Source organism: Anopheles arabiensis, chromosome 2 (assembly GCF_016920715.1).
Source record: "Anopheles arabiensis isolate DONGOLA chromosome 2, AaraD3, whole genome shotgun sequence".
Taxonomy (NCBI): domain Eukaryota; kingdom Metazoa; phylum Arthropoda; class Insecta; order Diptera; family Culicidae; genus Anopheles; species Anopheles arabiensis.
In genome coordinates this window covers 5,386,608-5,407,990 of record NC_053517.1, presented here as the reverse complement: position 1 = coordinate 5,407,990, position 21,383 = coordinate 5,386,608, and the positions used below count along the sequence as shown (strand labels likewise).

Genomic DNA, 21,383 nt, shown 5'->3' with positions numbered 1-21,383 from the left:
CGTGTGACGTTGTGTTTGTGTGTGTGTCTGGCGGGGGTAGACGCGCTGACGACGCGGAAGACGATGGCCACGATTTTGGCTGTTTCCAATTTCGTCTTCCTCTGTGTGCGTGTGTGTGTGTGTTCTACCGGTGGTTGCGGTAGCGCAAAATGAAATCTTTCATATTTGAATCAAGTCGTGTGCGGCTGCATCATAAAACTGACTGAGCTTTTTCGCGTATTTTTTTTTGTTGTCGTCCCTCCCCCCGGAGCTCTTCCTCCGCCACAGCCATCACAGGTCGGCAGTATCAGAAGAAGAGGAGGCAATGCATAAATGATTGATATGCAAAGTACGGCAAAACGGTAGAAATCGTAACTTCAACACTTGGGAAGTGGAGTGTTGTGCAGAAATGAAAAATGATCTCACGGCTCACACAGTGGCTCATAAAAAAAGGGGATTGGTTTATCAATGTCTTAGGCTTTGCGATGTTTAGTGGTACCTTTTGTTTAAATTATCTTTAAAGCAATTTATTAAATGGGCTCTGGTTTGTACTTTAAACTACATACACACAAGAGCCCTCTACGTCACAGCTTGTGTAGTAAACAACGAGCGAAAGCGGACGGTTGTGCGCAAAAACACACGTCACAATCATGTGATTACGATGACGACGATAATGCTCCAGCAAGAAAATGCTTTGCTCTGCTTTGCTTTCTACACGTATGTATGTGTTCACCACCATGCACCTGGCATTGCTGCGGCAAGAAGACATCAGTATTAGTGATGATGATGCTAGTGTATACGTCTTTTCTTCTGTCTTCTTTTTGTCCCAAATTCTGAGCACAAACTTCATGTATCCTTTGTGTCGGACAGCGTCCACTGGCACGGACACTGGGCAAAGAAAAAAAAAAAAGGGAACCAAAATCCCCTCCTAATGTCCCCAAAGCAAATCCTTTCAATGTATGACATTTAATGTTGCGTTGTGAAAGGTCTTGGAACGATCCTGCGCTGCTCTCCTTCTCATCATCCCCTCGTAGGCGAAGGTTCATTATCGAGCTTACAGTTGTGCCTTGGGAGAAAACAAAAAAGCACTCACACACACACACACACACACAGAAGACGCACCTAATCCTAGGTTATGTGTATCCATCTCGGTGGGTCGCACAGAACGCCAAACAGCACGGGACAATTTGACACCGTTTTGCGTGGTGTGAAATTGACTTCTTACGACCCTCAGTCGTTGCTCCAGAAATGATTGCTGAAAATGTACGAGACAGGGGGCGACACGACACGTGTCCCATCGGAATGTTTGGTGCTGTCAACCCAGAATTCGGCAGCACTTGCATGCTGTTGTTGTGTCGCATCGGAGCTGCACGCTTTCTTTTCCCAGTTTTCGCTTTCGGGCGCGACGTTGTCGTCGTCGTCGTTGTCGTGGCATTAGTGGAGCACCTTCACACAACGGCATTAACATTAAGGGACTGTGGGGATAGGGAGGAGGGGGGTTTGAGTGTGTCTTTAAAGTCCCTGTGTTGGGTTGCTGTCACCCTCGCCTTCTTTGTTAAGGGTAGTGGTGGTGGTGGTGGCAGTTTGTTGTTATTGCAAAAAGCGGGCCGAATGGGTGATGGAACAATGTTTGGGATGGTGTTTTGTTTCACTGAATCGAGGAGATGGCCCGATTAGTTTGACACACTCCACACTCCCCCAGGAAGATATTGGGTTGCAGCGAGCATGGCAGGGGTGACATTTTTCGACAACTTTGATGTTCTAGTTGGACCGTTTCAGGTGGCTTTACTTGTGGACATTTACTGCCAGCCACACTTTTGACCGCTCTAGCCGTGATTCATTCTCTTCATTGCTTGTTGCCGCTTTGGTAATGCAGTTTGATTTAGTCCTTTACCAAACCTTTGCCTACTTTCAGGCGTCTCATTACGATCTCGACAGTGATGGTTGAATGATAAGGACGCGGCCGTCAGATTTGGCAATACATCTCTCGCGACAGTCTCGGCAACAGCGCGAGCAAGCCAACCGAGAGCCTGTCAACAAGCCGAAAGTTGAGACATTTGAAGAAGACGAATGCACACAGCCGGAGCAATTTTGCAAAAATCAATCAAACCGCGCCGCCTCAAGGGAATTCTGCCTCAAAAGGAGGGGGGAGAGAATGGGTGTTGCAAAACAACCCACAGAAAAGCGGCGCATTCATCAACAATCGAATTCATTTTCCTTTCGTGGATTTCGCGAAAACGAAGCTAAACTCGAGCTGTAGCGAGCTTCCCTCGTCAGTGCCAGTTGCACAGGGGGGTTGCTAGAGGGCTACTAAGCCCGTGGCCAACCTCAATCGGAACAGCTGAAGGACGAGGTCATTCCGCGTTCGTTTCGCGAGCAGAGTGGGTCGAACCTCGAATGCCTTAAATATTATTGCCTTGCACCTTGGCTTGTTTTTTTATGTTTGTGGGAATTTGATTTTCCCTTCACACAGGCAGGCAGGCATGCACACCCGCATTCCGGGTGTAATGGGGGGCACGGTCTAGTGCAGCCAGTGCATTGCTTCTTCTTCGTCTTCTTCTTGTGTTGTATTTGGTTGCTTTCGACCGTTCGATTGCCATTCGGCATCGCACACACCGCATCGAAAGGACGAAACGTGGCGATTATATAATAACCGTCCGTCCGCCCGTCCGTCCGTCCGTCGGTGAGGTTGATTCTGCCTGCACAGCACCGCTGGCTGCTCATCCCGCCCCACAGCACCCAATGCGCTGTGTTTCTATGCTGTGCGGCTGCGTTTGAAGGGAACCGAGAAAATGAGTGTTCGGTGTGTTCGGAGCTTGGGAAAAGCTAAACTATCGTGTGGAGTCAGAGATTGCCAGTGGTACCAAGCGTCACGTTGGTTGGTGGAAAAGGAAGACCTGAAACGGAGATAGAGCTTTTGGGCAAGAGAAAACGAAACATACACAGAGAAAGAGAGAGAGATACTGTTATATCGCGCTAATGTTGCAAAAGAAAGAGCGTTAGAGAGAGAGAGAGAGCGATAGAGAGAGAGAGAGAGAGAGAGAGAGAGAGAGAGAGAGCGAGAGCTTTGGGTGCTTTGGTGAAGTTGCAGCGTGTTGTGGCGCTGTAGGAAAGCAGCCGAGCCTTCCGAACAGGACACTGTCCTTGTTTGCCACTCACACACACACACACACAGTGGCTGGCTGTTGCTCTCTCGCTCATTCGCTCACACGCCAACGGATGCTTTTGATGCTATTGCTGCCAATACTCCTCTGCTGCTCTGCCGAGATACGCCGCTGTCCTGTGATAACAAGCCCAAGCAGGAGCGAGATGGAGCGTACTAAATCTCTGTCACTGTCGTGAAATGAGCAATGCTAAAGGAGCAATAGAGAGAGAGAGAAAGAAAGAGAAGCATGCGATGGAGCTCGGTGAGTGTGCAAAGCTGCTGAGAGTGAATGGAGGCAAAATTTGGCACCCTTTGCAGAGCTAGATCTGCAGAGTGTGCTGCATGTGGAGGATGTGAAGGTATGTGTCATGGGAGCTTGTGGGGAGGGGGTCGATACCGTCGTAGTGTTCTAAATATTGAGCGCCTACACCAACGCCAATGGAACGGTGGCAGGTCGGGAGCGGTTAAGTAACGTTCGCGTGTGTTTGCTGACCCACCGACGGGCGGACGGACGGACGATGGTCTTCGAAATGTCAAACGAATTGCCGTTGTCCTCCGTCAACGGGTATGTTCCCCCGACACAAACTCGACCGCTTAATGTGTTCAAATGACCCATTCAATCCTTCGTCTTCGTCTAATTCCGTCTGAACTCCACAACACGACCTTACTCGAAACTCTGTTCGCTCTGTACTTCTTTCTTCTTGGTTTTGTTTTCCTTCACTCCAAATCGAGATGTTCCACAGTTTTGGAGTCACACTGGCACTTGCACCCACACACTGGTGGTTGTATGTCTAGCGAATATTATTACACCCGCCATCATTCCATGTTCTAATGGCCCGTTGTTCGTATGCAAATCGCCGGCCGTTTGCTGGCTTGGGTGGGTAGTGATCGTTCTATGAAATATAATTGTCAGCAAACCGGTGGGAATGTTCACGACGGAGTCCTTAATTCGTCGGGAAAGCCATTTACCCCGCCAGGTGTGCGCATTGAAGTCATCGTCGTCGTCGTCGTCGTTGTCGTCGTCGCCGGCGATGTCCTCCTTCTACAAAGTGCGGTGTGTCCTAAAATCTAAATCAAATCAACCACAACCCGACCCCATAAAACCAGTCCCTTCGATCCTCATCCACATCCCCTCCTCCCATCCCCTTTCTTCAAGTTCCTCCGATTGTTCGATGTGCTCTGTTTCGTCGCCCGCCTGCGTCTTCGCGTATCACGTGCCAGCCAGCGGGACCCGGGACGTATAAAACGAGCCACCGACCCCACCCCTCCCCCCCACACACAGCACTACACAACCGCTATTATGCGCCAGCAGCAGTGCAGCACCAGCAGCATTCGCACTGCAAAGACAATTTGGGAGGCATTTGGAAAATCGAATTGACCCGCACACAAACAAAAGCGGGAAGCAGAGCAAACACAATGGGATCGTTATGGGAGGGCGAAACAATGAAGCGCTGGGCTCGGAACTCCGGTACGTGACAAGAAGTGCGAGGTTGTTGGGCGAATCCGTTGATTGATTCGTTTCAACACCCACCCCCGAAACGGGGGGAGAGTGTTGGAGGGTTTTGAATATTTTGAATTGAAATATTATAGCTCTTTGGTGGGAAACAGCATTTTTTATTGAATGATTTGTTTGACTTTTTATTGCGTGAAACCATTGTGGAAGCTTCCAATAGTGCATTGAGTTGGAGTTGGAAAATCGTGAGAATATTTGGAGAATATATGAATACCTGATTTTCCCTTCCTTTGACGGGTAAATACGATACGCTCTTATCCGCATCGCATCGATACTGCACACAGGCTGAAAGGACACGCTGCAAACCGATGCAGGTCCCTTCCCATTCCTTCCCCTTCTCCTCCAAAACGCCTTCCACCGCCTTGGTCATCGATAAATAGAAAATTCAAAGCACACAACGCGCCAAAGCCAAACCCAACGCCGGACAACGCAAACAAAACGGAGGAAGAAACAAGTGCATGACGGTTACAAAAATAAATATCATCCGACCAACCCCCCCCCCTCTCCCCTCCCGCCTCTCACGGACTTGGGCGCGTCAGGTGCCGGCCAAGGAACGGTCCGCGCTGCAGCTGCAACTGCAACTACAGCTGCACCAGCACCAGCGATGTTGAATTATTCGCAGCAGCAGTTTCGATTTTTCGCTTTGTTTTATTTATGCTTCATGATGCATGAATGTGGGCGAACAGCAGAGGGTGGCACGAGAATGACCTCGACGTGTTTCCTCTCACCCCTCCCCCCCCCCTTCCTTGACAGCCACCCTTAACGCTTTGGGGGCTGGAGTTGGTGGACAAAACACTGCCCGACGCTTCAAATCGAAACACAAAATGCGGCTAAAACAGTCCAGCTCGCACCGTGGCCGGCTCATTCCTTTGGGTGGGCAAATGGGTGAGCCCCGAGGAAGGTCGTACTGATGGGCCCACTGCTGCTTGGCCCATACCACCATGCGGGGCTGTACAACGACAACAACCATTCAGCGAGCGAAACGAGTATGCCCGTTTATTTGCATCCATTTTCCGATTTCGTCCATTTCGATCGCTCACACACAGAGACAGTGTGGTTCTGTCCACCAAATGATTGCATCCACGCTTCCCGATTGCATCTTCTCGCTCTTGGTCTCTCCCTCTCTCTCTCGCTTGCTCTCTTGCTTTACATGAAGTGTCCCTAAGTTGCGATAATTCGGGTGGAAACGGGTAGGGAAATTTGATTTTGGGCGGTTAAATTTACGAAAAATGTATAAATTCACACAGGGAAATTGGGTCGATTCTGGCATTCCTTCCAACACTCACACACACACTCACACACACATGGGGTCGGTTGTGAATGGCATCCAAGTACGGATGTGAGAGATTTATCTCATACGCTCACTCTCACTTTTGCTCGCTTGCTGCTAGCGAAAAAGGGGGCCACAGAAGGGACACTCGGGGAGGAGCGAGACAGAGGTACGGGTGCGTACGAGTGGTGCAGTTTTCCTGCTTTAGGCGCATGTAAATATGTACGCGCAAAGCGGCAGAGATGCTTGCAAGAAATCGTTCGATTGTTTCTTCTTTAATTTGCACTTGCATAACGTCCTGCGAGCAACACCGTTGTAGCTGCAGTTGTCGTCCGTCGTGTGCTGTTGCGGAGTTTTAATTTTCGGGATGGGGAGGGCAAAGCGGCAGGACCTATGGCAGGATGTGGCGCACTGTTCGGCAGCGACCGTTACGAAACAATTTCGGAGGCGAAAAAAAACACACACAACCAACACATACCACGGCACACAAACACAGTGAGACGAGCTTTTACTCGGTTTCGGGCTTCCCGATCGAGGGAGAAAGCTCTCCAAAAGCTTTCGGGGCTCTTTCTCGTTCTCCGTCTCACTCATGCTTTCTCACTGTTGTCTGTCGCTTTCTTGCACGCCTGGAACGCTAATCGCTGCGTCTGCTTTCCTCTTAGCAAATAAAGTTTCCTTTTGTTTTTCACTTGGTAAGTTAAAACGGGTTTTCCCGTTCGATGTGTGTGCTATTTATTTCGTACTTAAATGTACACACGCATCAGACACAATTGTTCGATTCTTGGGATCGTTTTTGAAGAAAATGGCTCTTCTCAAACTGCTCTTCAAACAGTCTCAAACAAGATTTGTGCTATTATTTGCACTCTGTAGCTAGCCCTCTCTCTCTCTCTTTCTCTCTCGCTCTGTTTGCTTTATTCAACCACTTTCCTTTCATCGCTTCAATTTATCGAGGCACATCTTGTACCTCTTATCTATATCTCTTTTTCACACGAGCTGGCTGGCTGGCTGGCTGGTCAGGGGCTGCCGTGTTTCGTGCACTTTTGCTCGTGCACACACTGTACTGTCCCTTCGATCCCGCGTGCCGCGTTGATGGGCAGGAAATGTGTATGCTCATATCTTGCTGGCCCCCCCGTATGGTGCGTGAGGCAAACTACTCCACCCCCCCTCCATCCCAGGACTCTTCCCATAGCTCTCTTTCTCGCTTTCTCTCCTTTCCTCTCTCACACACGCATTCATGCCCTACAGGACTACGGCAAAATGTGTGTGTGTGGCATGCATTTATGTGAGCTTGCTTTTGGGGTGTTCGATGGCTTCTTCGTTCTCGCTGCTCGCTTAGTTTAATCAGCAGAAGCCTCTTTCTTATGCGTGTCCGTATGTGTGTCTGTCGATGCGTGTCTGTGTGTGTTTGTGTTGTGGGGAGGGAGGGATTTTTCTCTTTTATCCTGCGGAACTCGGCACTTGTCCGTGGACGGCAAAGAAGAAGGATCCACTTTGTTCGGTGCTTTCCCGTCCGTCGTCGTGCTGCCCCGATGTGTCTCCACGATTTGTATGCAAAAATTCCGTTCAATAATGTTTTCGCTCCACACAATCTCCATGCGCCTCTTTGTGTGTTCGCAGTGGCGGCGGTGAGCGAGCGGGAGGAGGAGGCAGGGTAGAATTATCCACTTCTGTCCTGACACAACCACACACACACACACACGTACATAAGCAGCACAGCACAAAGATACTGGCAGCTAACAAAGACAAACGTTTCAAAGCCACTTCTTCCACGCTTGTGCTCTTGGCCGGACGCAAGCAGCAGCAGCTCAGTAAGGATGACTTGAACGGGCATGAGCGTGTGGAGTAAGCGCAAGACGAAGACGAAGAAGAAGAAGAAGAAGACGATAGCGATAAAATTTTCAAGAAGAAAAATACTAAATAAGCTTAGAAGCGAGGGCAAACAAGAGAAGAAAAAAAGCACAGCAGCTGCCCCCAAACCGACTGTCCGACTTTTGCGGCGTTCGTTCCCATCTGTCCACTCAAAAATGCTGTACGTGTGTGTGTGTGTGTGTGTGTGTGTGTGTGTGTGGTTGTTGTCGTCGCATAGCCTGGATTTATATTTATGCAACCTTCTTACCAACCACCTCGCGCGCCCTCTCGCACCTCTCCCTCTCTTTCTCTTGCCCCTTTAGTGTACATAAATATTGTTTGTTATAAATAAATTCCCTCAAGCGCTTGTGTCTTGCGTCGGTTGCGTCCGGACGGCTTATCACCCCGCCCGCCCGCCCGCTCCGTTGCGATGGTTTAAATGAGGCGACGAAAAAATCCACCCCCCCACCCATCTTATCCCGCTCCCACACCATGGCCACTTCCAACAACACATATTTATAAGCACATAAACATATTTCTACGACACGAGAATGTGCCCGTGTGCCTCCCCGTGTGTGTGTGTGATAGTCCTCGCTGCACGCCATGTTTTATCTGGCTGCAGCCCCGTAATTGTAGCCCATCGCGCCCCCTCCCCCCCTTGCAATCGTCATCGTCGTCGTCGTCGTCGTCATGCCGTCGAGAATTTTGGACTCAGTAGCTTCGATCCTTGGCGTAGGACGCGTCCCTGCGTCCCAAAGCTCCTCGCGGCCCCATGTTGGGTGGTACGATTTTTTCCTCCCAATTCGAGGATGGGGTGGGAGGTAGGGTGGTTTGGCCTTTGCATAATCAGCATAACCCGAAGTCCGAAAGGCCGGCGGCAGCTGCAGCGAGTCGCGTTTCACTCAAATGTTAAACATCGATTACAACGATTGAGGTCAGGGGCATATTCCGTGTTTCGTTTCGAGTAGTGGCGTGTAGTTGTTCCATTCGGTGTTGGGGTTGTGTGTGTGTGTGTGTGTCTCCCGGTTGGTTTTTTTTCGGCGGTGTCGTCCCTTCCCCAATATCCTTCCCAAGAACAGCGGGTTGTTTTATTGTGCTCTTTTTTATTGTCCACTTCTTCCACTCGTTTTTTTGGTTGTTGGTGCTTTCGTGCTTTTGGTTGGCTTTCAACTTGTATCGGGCAATGTTTTAAGGACACTAGGGGAGGGGGGGGGGGGCGAAAAGGGGGAACGAAATGTAAGAGGACGAAGAACACAGCACAACGTCATGCACAAAAACAAGCAGTGCGAGTGCGCTTTGCAAGGCAAACACTGTCTATTTTGTGCCCGCTATGGCTGCTATGCTTCGAAAACAGGGATGAGAACGAAGGCCCCAGTCCCTGGTCGAAGGGTTGGGAGAGGGAGAAGGCAAGTAATTCTATTATGATGAATTTCGTTCTACCCCGTTCCCATCCGGGCCAGCACCGGACAGTATGCATCTTTCGAAAATTGGACAAGAAAAACTCCAACGCGCGCAAATCTCAGCCCGCAGTCTCGTATATTCAAATGAGCGGAGAAAAACCTCCCAAAAAGCGGACCAGCAGAGGCCTCTGTGGAGGCTTATCAGCTCGTTAAAAACGGGTTAGTTACGGTTGGCTGCCTGGAACGGAGGGGGGGGGGGAGGGGGAGGGATGGGGATTGGCCCATTGTATTGATTAACTTGCCACTTGACCAGTGTGATTTATGGAAACATTGGCTTCAAAAAGGAGGTAATTTAGTCCGCTTCCCGGGGTGGGGAAGGCACCGGGAGCACGAGTAGTAATCCTGCCCTAGGCCGGATAAATCCACTCGCTGCTCGCATTAGCTTACGCTAGGTTTGCATATCAAAAACGCTTCCAAACTACGTACGTTTCAAAAAGGGCTGTAGATCCTTCCCTTTTGCTTCGCAGCAAAAACCACACTCCTTCGCCGCCTTTTTCCGGCTGGGACGACACAAAAACACCCTCCCCCCCTTCCGGAAAATGGGATTATTGTGAACGGCACTGGTGAAACTTAAGAAGCCGGTAAACATTTTCCCAATCAACGATACGCAGCGAGGCCCCCCCCCGAAAGCGGCAAACGATGTGACACAAACGCTCTGATGATCCTTGATGATGATGCTCGATTTGAATGATGAGCTTTAAAGCCTGCCGCTTTCTCCCCACTGCCAGATTGGGCTGGCTAGATTTGGAAATCTGCAATTTAAATCGCAATCCCTACAACTATGATGTGTGTGTGTATCTGTTGGTGTGTGTTGGTGTCTGTGTGTGAATATGAAATGGTGTCGCAAGACCCGAAAAAGCGCCACACTACTCATTGTCGTCTACGCCTTTGGAGGAGGGCTACGGCTTTTGGGGCCGTTGTCCTGCCCCGCCAGCCATATTCTCGCATTCTCATGATTATTATTATGTTGGCAGTCCGGAAAAGTGCCCCCGAAAAAGAATAAATTTATGAACACTGCAGCAGCAGCAGCAGCACCACACACACAGCAGGAGGCGAAAAGGTGCAATAATATGAACTTTGGCGTTCCGTTTGTTTCCCCCCGGTTTCCGGTGGGCTTTGTTTGCGTAGTGGAAAGTTATGCCAATCCCCCCCCCCCTCTACATCTTTATTGAGGTGTGTTTGACCAATGGGCACCGACCAATGGCAGAAGTTATTCTTAGCAGAGGCGACTGATCTGTCGGTGTTGTTTTATAATTCGCCTGGGAGCCCGTGGTGCGGCTGCTGATCCATATTCATTTCCACTAACCCAAATGCACCTATTAGCAGTTTTTTAAAGACTTTAAATCAATCTTGCAGCAAAGCTGCAGTGGGTTGAGTGGGTTTATTTCCCCTGCCACTCGCAAAGCGGCTGCGGCCAAATCGTAGTTTGTTGAACTGGAGTAAGGACATTTTTGCTCCTTCGGTGAGTCGGGCGTCGTCGTTGTTCGTCGTCGTTGTCATCGTCGTCATGGTTGAACGAGTCTATCAAATCTAGATAGAGCTGTTTGCCATGACAAGCACAAGCTAAAAACAACGCTTTAAACCCCTCGCCCGTGTCCGTCAAAGCCTGAGTTCTAGCAGCAGCAGCAGCAGCAGCACAGCAGAACTGCTGCGGAAGCGTGGAAAATCGTAAAAAGCAGCAAATGATTTACAGCAAATGCGGCAGTTTGTCGTTCGGTCGGCTGGTTTAAATGATATTTATGTAGTCTTCCATACTCACGGGAAGGGAAGGGCTCAACGAGAGAAAGGCTCGGCTTCCCGGGTCCGGAAATAGCAGCGCCTACCATGGAGAGCTTGAGTTTTTGTACCCTCTCGCTCTCTCTGCACGAAGCCACGGCTGTATAGTTTGCGATGATGTGCACGTTCCATTCATAATCGTCACAAGTAAATGTCACGTTCGACTGTTAGCATTAGCAGTAACTTTTTGTACGTGCGCCGTGGCTGTAAGCAACGCAACTTTATTGAACTATACACAACTCTCCACCATCTAGGCTTATCGTACCGTACCGGGGTTCCTCTTTTTTTCCTTCTTTCTTGATGTTACCGTCCACTAACTAACGTCCTCGTTGTGAGTGAGAAATGAATGTGAAGTAATCATTTTGACGAGCGTTTTGACAAAAATTGTAGAAAAGAAGCGAAACCACGGACATGTGTGTAAATGTGTCCCCTGCTTCGTAGCTTCGTAGCTTCGTAGCTGTTTACTGGAAGAAATATTCACATGGTGTTACCCTTTTTGATAAGTGCACATGGGAGTGGGAGATAAAGAGGAAGAAAAAAGGAAGGAGGCATACAAATTGACACACTTTCTTCACCGCGCTCGCGCTGCTCCTCCAATCCGGCAGAACGGCAGAGCGACAAACGGAGCGTCCGGAAATTCATCACATCAGAAGCTTCTTTTGTAGTAGGAAATTGAAAATAGTTTCGTTCTGGGGGGTACGCAATGGAAGCTACAGCTACTTCTGCTGACAAACCGCCCTAACCTTGGCGTGCTTTCTCGCAGTAAAGTGTGTCATGTTCAGCCCGGTCGGGCCAGGATCTCAACCGATGGTAGGATGGATGGTGCGATGGATTAGAAGTAAAAACCTGTCAGCAGCGTCGTTGGGCGTAGTGGAGATAAAGTATGTCGCCCGCTTACCGGGATGAATGTCGCTTTGTACTTTGGCAACATTTACATAACCATACACAAACGGGGGTGGTCTCTGTGTGTGTGTGTGTAGAGTTGTCTGATTTAAATGACTGGCTCGGTGTGTTGCCTTTTTCACCTGCTCGAAAGGTAACAATGGTCCGGATGCTTTAAATTTAGATTACATTTGAAAGCGGCCTCTCAACAAGGTGCTGGCACTCAGCCGAGCTTGACGGAAGGCACGGTTGAGTGGTCGGGTTAATTCTATCACTTTGTCGGGACGACCGAACCGGACCACCTTCCGCAGGGTCTGCAGGGTCCTAGGGCAATGTCGCTTATTTATCGTAACTCTTTCTCTTTTCTGCTTTGTTTTTCTCTCCCAACACCGCCTAATCTAATTCCCATCTGCAGAACAGGGGCCCCTGGAATGGAATGACGCGCTGGATCGTACACTAGTGTAACCCGAGACAGCCCAGAGTGAAGATAAGTGTTTGCCACGCCACAGAGAGAGTGAGAGAGAGTGAGAGATAAGCATCAGCAGGCCGAAGTGAAATAGACAAGATTCAATTAATAGGTCCGACGAGAACGAAAACGAAACTGCGAACATTGCGCGAGCATCCCAGGTATCCAGGTTGCCCATTGTTCCGTCAACGAACCCGCGCGATGTGTTACAGCAACGGTGGATCTAGTGCAAAAAACCCGTCGAACGTCAAGTGAAGCCTTTTCGCAGGACAGGCCAGACTGTACAGACAGACCGACAGACGGACAGGTTGTGACGGTTTACACAGCAACGACGCCACAACGCAAAACGGTCCCTGAAGCGCGGCTTTCCGTCAGGCCCGGCTAAACGAAATGCGCTGCGAGGGAAACGATGGCTATCACCGATCGGCGACAGCAGCAGCAGCAGCATCATTGCATCCATCGGGCTGAGCAGTGCTCGGGCAGTTCGCGTCCGTCCGGGAACGAGCGACAGCAGTCGACGGGTGTCAGTGCTTCGACGACGACGGCATCGACGAGGCAGCAGTAGCAGCAACAGCCCTGCTGTCAGTCAGTCAGTCAGCCAGCGAGTCCGTGATCGGTGTGATAGTGTGCAGGTCCTGCAGGCCAGTGTTTTCGGTGAGTGGTAATTAGTGAGCGAGCCTGTGAGACACTGCCGACGGTGCGCGAGAGTGCGAGAAGAGTGAGCCCCTGTGCAAGTGAGTGAGCAAAGCAAAGTGAGCGAGCCCGAGTGAGAACGGTTACACATACTGGAGGAAAACCCCGGGAAATGGTGACTGGCGACCACTGGCCGGAACGGAAAGCAATCGTCGTTCTTCCTAAGCAGCAGTGTGTGACACGGGTGTGACGAGGTGCAGGCAATAATACTAGCGAGTGAGTGGTGTGAGAGCGCAGAACGGGGAATAAAGGCTCCACAATGGTGTCAGTGCTTTGGCCGCTGCCAGGGCAACACAACGTTACGCGGTGCCGAGTGAGCGTGCGGCACTACGGGCGCGTGCAGTAAATAGTGCCACCCAGGGGGACCACCGAAAAGGGTTAAGTGAAAGCTCGCCGAATGGTGCCGAAAAAGAAACAGCAGCAGAAGCAGAAGCAGCAGCAGAAGCAGCAGCAGAAGCAGCAGCACCAGTGGGCCCAGTGCACTAATGAGGACGACGATTCCCGCGAGGACGGTTCGAACCGTTTTACTACTGCAACGACGCTCGGCTACGGTGCAAAAGCATGGGGTGACGCTTCGCTCTAACCGTATCGAACTATTGTTATTATTGGTGCGTTGATGTCGTTACGGACATTTTGTTCTGTTTTCTCTATACGTTTTCGTGCGGTGCGGTGTTTGGGCAGAGCGCAGCGTAGTGGTGACACACGCACGCAGTGTGTGTGCTTTGGTGTGTGAGTGTGTGTGTGCACGTGTGTGTAGGCTTCAGTGTGTTGTGCTTCTCCGTGTGTAGTGTGTCGTCCCCGGCAGAGGAAGGATGTGCTGTGTCGTCAGCGTACAGTAGCAGTAGCTCCGTGGTGTTGATTTCTCCTCTCGTCCACAGTGGTGGAGAGTGTTGTGCTTCTCAGTACACACACACGCATACACAATCCCAGCAAGCATATCGACAGAGCAACACGACGGTCAGTGGTATCGGCAGCCCTGTGCGTAACGCTGCACGTAACGCTAGCTCGTAACGCTGCGGATCTAGTACAATTGGTACGACTTAGTAGTGTGCGGTAGACGGTACGCGTGCAGAAATAGCAACCGTTTGTTTATTTCTATAGCAATATTACAACGCATCCATTGGCCAATGATTGGCCGCACTGTAACGGGCAAGTGCTGCGGGTGTATTGGTGTCGAGCAATCGAGCAATCGAACGGACGACGAGCACAGTCGAGTGTATATTGCCATAGTGATCTTCGACCTGCTCGATAAGCGAATGCCATCACTCCAGATCGCCACCAGGCCACCAGGGCTTAATTAACGTGTACTAAAAATATACCCTCACACACAACTACCCATACATACATACATACAAAAACAGCAGGCCCGAATCTTCCTTCCCGGATCAGTTCGGTTCGGTGTGAGTGACCCCAATAGAATCCCCAAACTCCCAGCGGTTATTAACTCTCGAGCAGAGGAAAGCAGGGGATCAGTGGGTATATATATATACACGAGGTGAGGTCTGCTCTCTCCCCCCACCCCTATTCGAGTCGGCCGAACAGGAAAAAAACTCAAACTCACTCAAATCGCTTTTCGAGCGGAACGAATAGCAAAGCCATACAGACGAGCAAAAACCTGACGAGGAAAACGAACTTGCCGTTTTGCAGTGTGGTGTCCCAGTGTGTCCTGTGAGTGTGCAGTGTGACGGTGTTTTGCTTTCCCGTTCCCGTTGGTTCCGAGTGTTTCCGACTTTTTAGTTTCGTTTTTTTTTTCTTCTGTTTTTGCGTTCCATTTCCTTTCCATCCGTTTCCGGCCGACCCCCCCCCCCACAAAGTTGTGTGACGTGATTTTGAACTGCTACAGCATGGACTACGCTCCGGCGGCCGCGTCCCTACGGCGGTGCTAACGATGGCAGGCTATGCAGGCCGGGCTGGGCCGCAACAGCGACGCGAACTCGCCAATTACTGCAGCGGCACGAGCAGCCGTGTCGCCAGCACCGGAAGTAGCTCTAGCAGCAGCGGCCAACGCGCCGTAACGTGCCGCGGCACCGTGCAATGATGTGGCAAGGCGTACGAGCATTTTCGGTCACATAAATGTTCAGTGATTGTGATAATCGTAAGAGTTTTAAATCATTTCGGAGTGCCTCGTTAGTGAGCTCATTACTCGACACCGGCGGATCGCAAAAGATACACCCGCTGGATCCCAGTATCACGCTTGAGTTCGAATCAACCGATGCTCCTGGCCGCGGGAGCATTCATGATTCCTCCAAACTGCTACACATGGGCAGAGCTAGTTCCAGCCGAAGCTCGATTGATTCCCGGAGAGGACTACAACACAAGAGGTTGGTATTGAGCTCACTCCCTCCCCCCTTTGCTAGGCTGCTAGCTCTTCATCCTTCATCCATAATCATCCCACGCCCCTCGTGCTCCGGCCCGGCCCTTGGCCTCTCAAGGCGCTAATTAAAAATCAATTTAAAAAGCCCCCATGTAACACAACATAATCAGCAGCAGGCAAGCATCAGCGGCAGCAGCAACAGCAGCAGCAGCAGCTTTAACACCAGCAACAGCAGAGACAGCAGTGGGAGTTGTTGGTGTTCATAAAAGCAAAGATACTGGTGCTTTCATCGCATCAACTCCTTCCTCACAGCCGAAGAATTTGGGAGTTTGGGTACGGCTGGAAACGCTTCCACTAGTCCCGCGGTTGTATGTTAGTGTTGTACGATGTTTTCCGCGTTAAGCCCGCATTACAACGTCCCCGTCCGACGCTCTCGCCGTAATTACGGCTGCCAATGGACTTACCTGGTGGTACTCCTAATGACCACCACCCCAGCTCCGGGATCATAGAGACGAACGCTAACGCCTAGCGTTGGTTGATTGATTATGATGTTTCTACCGAGCTCGTCCCTTGCTCGTGGCGCAAGGTTCCAGTGCCGAATCTCTCCCGTCCTTTCAAGCAGCAGCAGCGAATAGAGCAGCCGTTTCTTCTCGCCCTGTTTCCCATCCCATCAGGCACAGGCCGGGTGCGCCTTAGCTTTAATATCTCTTAGCAGCTTCCTTACCATCCGGTGTCGTAAGGACTTCCGACGTGCGGGCGTACACTAGGCTCTTTACATTTTGCGCCATATCCGTTCCCTTCCCCCGTTTCCTCGTGGGTCTATCTCTGGCACTATTTTCGGTAGGCGGAAAAGCTTTAATTCATCTTCATTAACACCTCTTTGTGAGTGTTATCACATCGCTTTTCCTTTCGCGAACGACCGCTGGTGGCGTGGCGATTTGTTGTTGCTGCTGTTGTTGCCCTAATGGACGGCCAAACCTAGGGCCACACATACCACGACTACGGTGACTTGATGGCGATGGCCAGCCAGGACGATGATGGCAACAAGTTAGGCAGCTAGCGGTGCTAATACTTAATTTACTCTGCAGATTATGATTTCATACATTTTCTTCGCATTTAACCAGTTTGGCGAGTCGTCCAAGCCCGTTCTCGGGACAGCTTTTCTGTGGGGAGGAAAAGAAAAAAGACGCGAAAGTTTTCGGAACCATCGCTAGAGGCAGTCATTGCTGCTCTGCAATGAATGTAATTATGAGTGATTTTAACCTTTGCTCTTGATGAATCACTCATCACTTTTGGATGTTAGGACATGGGAGGAAAGTCATGAATGAAGGTTCATAACGTTCTTCTTTAAATTGCACTTCTCACATAAGATTGACACTGGAGAGACAGGCCTAAAGAACCGAGTGTGAGTGTGAGTGTTGCCAATTTGATAGGAAATATTACTGTCAACAGGATGTAAATTCTTCTAGGAAGCAGGAGTTATTACAATGTTTGGAGTTGTACTTGCGTCGATTTTGTACCTTAAGCTGGAAATGCCAAATGCAAGAATGCACTTGCAGTTCCATCGGGCTGACATTAGTAGAGTAGATGCATCGATTTTCCCCCCCAATGCGCAAGCAACAAACAACCAACCAAACAACTATATCATACATTAAACTCAATAGCCCTTTGAATGAAGTTACGAACAACAAATATTATCAAAACAAAACCCCAAACCAAACCAAAGAACCCCGAGCAGTATGTGTAACCCATTACAACTAATCGTATATTCCCTCTTCAGGAAAGGCACAAACCGAATCTAGCATGCGTATTTTGACAAACACTGGTCCCCAAAACTACTACACAGATTCACACAAAGTGCTAACAAAACTTACGGCCTTTTAAGATACAGTTAGGTTTATCCAGCAACAGGGGTGAGTTGTTACTCTCTTTACTTAGACGATCAGTTTTTTCTTTGAATTTCATTTTCTTTTCCCTTTTTGGTACTTTCTTCGTTTTTATTCCATTCTACAATCTACCGTTGCCCATACTAGCCTTTACTTTCCTATATTATAAATACTACGTAAATAAAGCCATCTTTTCATATTCGATTACTATTGATACACTTAAGTACTTTTTTTTCTCTCGTAGAAGTACGCAGCCCAAAACATTCCTTGCTACGATTGGTTTTCCATAGATTTGATTTGATTTCATTCTTAATTTATGTACTTTACTTCATCCTCACTTTCATTCTCACTTTCGCCTCTATTTTTTGCATTAGAAGTATACTTTGTACTATCCAAAATTCAATTTTACCATACTTCATTCCTCTTTTTTACATCTCTTTTCTCGACAATTTCCTCAGTTTCACAGTTGCAAGTGAAACAGTAGAGTTTTGGTTTTTGCATGCGTATCCTTTGAATCATAATAGGGGTTTTTAATTCTGATCTTTTCATACGTAATGATTTGTTCATCCTCTAAGTAACTTCTCACTACTACTTTCTGCGACCATTTTAAATCTACTCCACTAAAGTATGTAGGTTTTTGAACTGATTTCTCTTGTATCTTTAGTTTGTTAAACAGTTTTTCGTACTTTCAAACTTGTTTTGAACTATTTATTTTCTTTCTCCAATTATAACCTTCTCATAATTTCACGTACTACATTCGTTATCTTCTACTACCGATCCAGCTCCGGCGCTTTGTTAGTAAAGAGAGCAAATAGTTTAGCTGCCCTTTTTGTACTTCCTTTTATTTCCTTTTCAAAAAATTCAATACTCGTAATACTCGTAAAATTTGATTCATTTGCCATACTTTTGCTCCCTCTCATTCAGCTGTAGACAATTTTGTTCCTCCCCTCCCGCTTTTCTGAAAAGTCAGATGAAAACTGCACAACACCAAGTTCGCAGTGCCAAATTCCACGACAGAGTGACAGATTTACAGGCCTGCAACATTATTAGTGCATAGAAAGAGTTGCTTTTAAACGTTTCGCTTTGCCCTTTTGCTAAGATGAGATGGATTGAAATATTCTCTCTGTCTAAATAGTTTGGTACATTAGGATGAAAATCTGTGTTACTCAAAATCATACAACACTGGTAGCAAACCCATTTGGCATTAAATCCATACAGTACTCCAAATTGCGATAGTAAACAGGATTCAATGGAACAGTTTTATGGCTCTATTGTTTCTCGAGCTTTAGTTACATTCTTTTAACAAGCACACAAAACAATTTCTATAAAATTCTGCTTACTGGAGTGCTAACCAAAGGGTAGCTGCTATTGTACATAATTCGTGGGAAAAAGCAACACAATATTTAATCAAAAACCCTTACATTACTATCTACTTGATCTTAAATTGTGAATAGGTGCTTCATGAAACATGTTTAATATTGGCACAAAAACGGTAACACATAACCCACACACACACACGCATACACACGACGCGACGCGACGAACTATACCGGCTGCCCTACAGAGACAATCAGAACGGGCGTTTCATTAGATCGAGATGAGATGCGATTGGCGATAGTATAGGTAAAAATGGCCGAACGACTCACCTCATCTACCTCATCGGACGGCCAGAGCAGGAGAGAAATCAAATTCACCTTCGCTCGGAGGCAAATTGCACCTGGTTTGCCGGGATTGGCAAGCAAGACTGAATAAATATACAAACCAAACTCAAAACACCATTCGAACGAGCGCGAATGCAGGACAGGGCGCATACGCATCGCTTCATAAACCTCCAGCGGCCTTTTGGTAGAGGCCACCTAAACGCTTCTAGAACAGCAAACTCTTGCTACCCCCCCTGCTCCACCTAACCAAACCAAATATCCGTCACACTTTGCGCATTAGTCATCATCACAGGGGAAAAGCGCTAAGCGCAACAAAACGAACACAATCACGAATCAGAAACCTGAATTTTACGCCATTGCTCTCCCCTCTCGTTCTTGTTGCGCAGTACGTTCGTTTTCCCGTTTTTACTTTTCTTATCTTCTACAGCTTCTAGTATTCGCTGCCTCCAACACCATTCCACCACACCACTTTACAAACCTCTATTACCTTGTTCAACTTGGTTCGATAGATTGATGCACAGTTTTACCTTTTTATCCCCCCCAAAACGCTTCAGTATACGAAAACGAGCAAAACCAGCCATATAAGAATACAAAAGTATACATATTCTCACCATAAATAAGACACTCACACAAGTAATCGCACTATAAATGTCATCACTTGCTGAAAGGGAGTTTCTTCTGTAAGCATAAGAGGTCATATGACAACATTGGGATTTAAAAACGTAAAAATAATCTTCAAATTAATTATCTCACAGTGACATCCATACAACAACATTCGGCATTATGCTCGAAACTCCCTCTCAAAACATGTATATCTAACTGCTGCCAACGTGGTACACGCTTTCTACACACTCTCACCTCGCAATATCTGGCAAAAAAAAAAACGCTACACAGATCTTGGCCAAAATCTTGCAACACAAACACTACTACTAACAGCAACAACAACAGCCTAAAGAAACTCCGACCAACAACGCTATATTTCTCGCACATTCAATTTTCAGTAGCTTTTAAGTAGCGCGAAATAGTAAAAATCGAACAGTTTAAATAAAAAACCTCACACAGCTTTCCCCACATATTCTTGCCCTTTTTGAGCGAAATTCTAATCCACCCACCATAAGAGGTTGGTGTGGTGTGACGGTCGCAATCCGAGAGACTGCCTCCAACTGCCAACGAACCGGAGAACGTTCTTTATTAATCCATCTTTTTCCGATTTTTCTTCTTTCTCTCTTCCTCTCTTTCTCTCTGTGTCTCTTACCTGCACAATGTTTCGTCCTCCCTTCCGATTCTGGCAGATCATTTTCAAAGAAAGTCAAAACAAATCTAGCTGAAGGAGTGCCATCCTATTTTAGAAAGAACCAGGGGGGGCCAACTCAGAGAGCCCCCATAAATTCACCTTCTAGTAGTAATATGGAGTTTTTAAGAGGCGTTTATGCATTTATGCAAGTGAGTAGGTCATCGGTAAGTATCACGCTGCGGGATGTAATTGTAAACTAACAACCATTTTCTAAGTGTCATTTACTCAGCACAAAAGTAAAAATAGTATATAGCGCGTGTGTAGTGTGACTGTGAGGAAAAATGGTGACTTACGTGTGAAAATGAGCTTCGAGTGTGGCTCATGCGGTTAAAGCCAACACTAATCATCCTTTCTTTCCAATCATGCCACCAGGTAAACCATGTAAAGACAGATTCTTCAATTTTTCGACTACACACCAATGCAACGGTTATCCTCTTGGTAACGTTCTCGATCGCAGTTACAACAAGACAGTACGTCGGAAACCCAATAGACTGTGTACACACTCGGTAAGGCACGGGGGAGAGTGGGCTCGGTTGTGAGGTAATCCCACCATTACGTTAACGTACATCCTACCCCTTTCTTGCCACCGTTTACCCTTCCCGCAGAGATATTCCAGAGGACGTCTTGAACACCTACTGCTGGATACACTCAACCTACACTGTGGTGGATGCATTTATGAAAAAGCAAGGCCAGGAAGTACCGTTTCCTGGGGTCGACAATTCACAACGAAGCGGCGCACTAACGATACGACACACTAAATACTACCAATGGGTAGCATTTACGCTGTTTTTTCAGGTAAGTCGGATCGTGTCGGGTCGTGGGATGAAAGCTTTTTGCTCCCCCCCCCCACACCATTTGTCCACCCATCTCGCACAGTCCCATCGTCTTCTACACCCCCGTTCATCACCGAATGTGTTGTGTTGTTGGGTTCGTTCTATTTTCTTTGTGTCGTTGTGTCGTGTACCTTTTTGCTGTCACACACCTCTGCTGCTGTTTGATTTCGAACAATATGTTCTGCACTCTCGCACACACGCACACAGCAGGAGAAACAGCAAACGACAGCATCCGCGGTACTGCATCGCTCTGTCTGGTGCTTCTCGATAGTTTTGGTGTGGGTTTGAGATTTTTTTTTTGTGTTTTTGCATTACTCGGAAGGTCCGGATGTCCATCCAATCGCACACCTACGGACCAACGGA

At 48.2% G+C, this 21,383-nt stretch overlaps 1 protein-coding gene across 8 annotated transcripts in view; it reads left to right on the top strand.

The window, feature by feature from the left end:
* The window catches only part of LOC120898256 (innexin shaking-B), a 64,439-nt gene that overhangs the window by 9,521 nt on the left and 33,535 nt on the right, over positions 1–21,383 (top strand). For 7 of the 8 annotated variants that reach the window (XM_040303838.1, XM_040303833.1, XM_040303839.1 and 4 more), the window contains exons 2-5: positions 12,289–15,353; positions 20,186–20,351; positions 20,560–20,693; positions 20,793–20,982. In XM_040303838.1, the coding sequence (XP_040159772.1) occupies positions 15,106–15,353; positions 20,186–20,351; positions 20,560–20,693; positions 20,793–20,982 (738 nt within the window). In that variant the 5' untranslated portion in view covers positions 12,289–15,105. Of the gene's footprint in view, positions 1–12,288; positions 15,354–17,126; positions 17,260–20,185; positions 20,352–20,559; positions 20,694–20,792; positions 20,983–21,383 lie in introns of those variants that run through there. The other variant, XM_040303841.1, reaches the window with a different exon arrangement.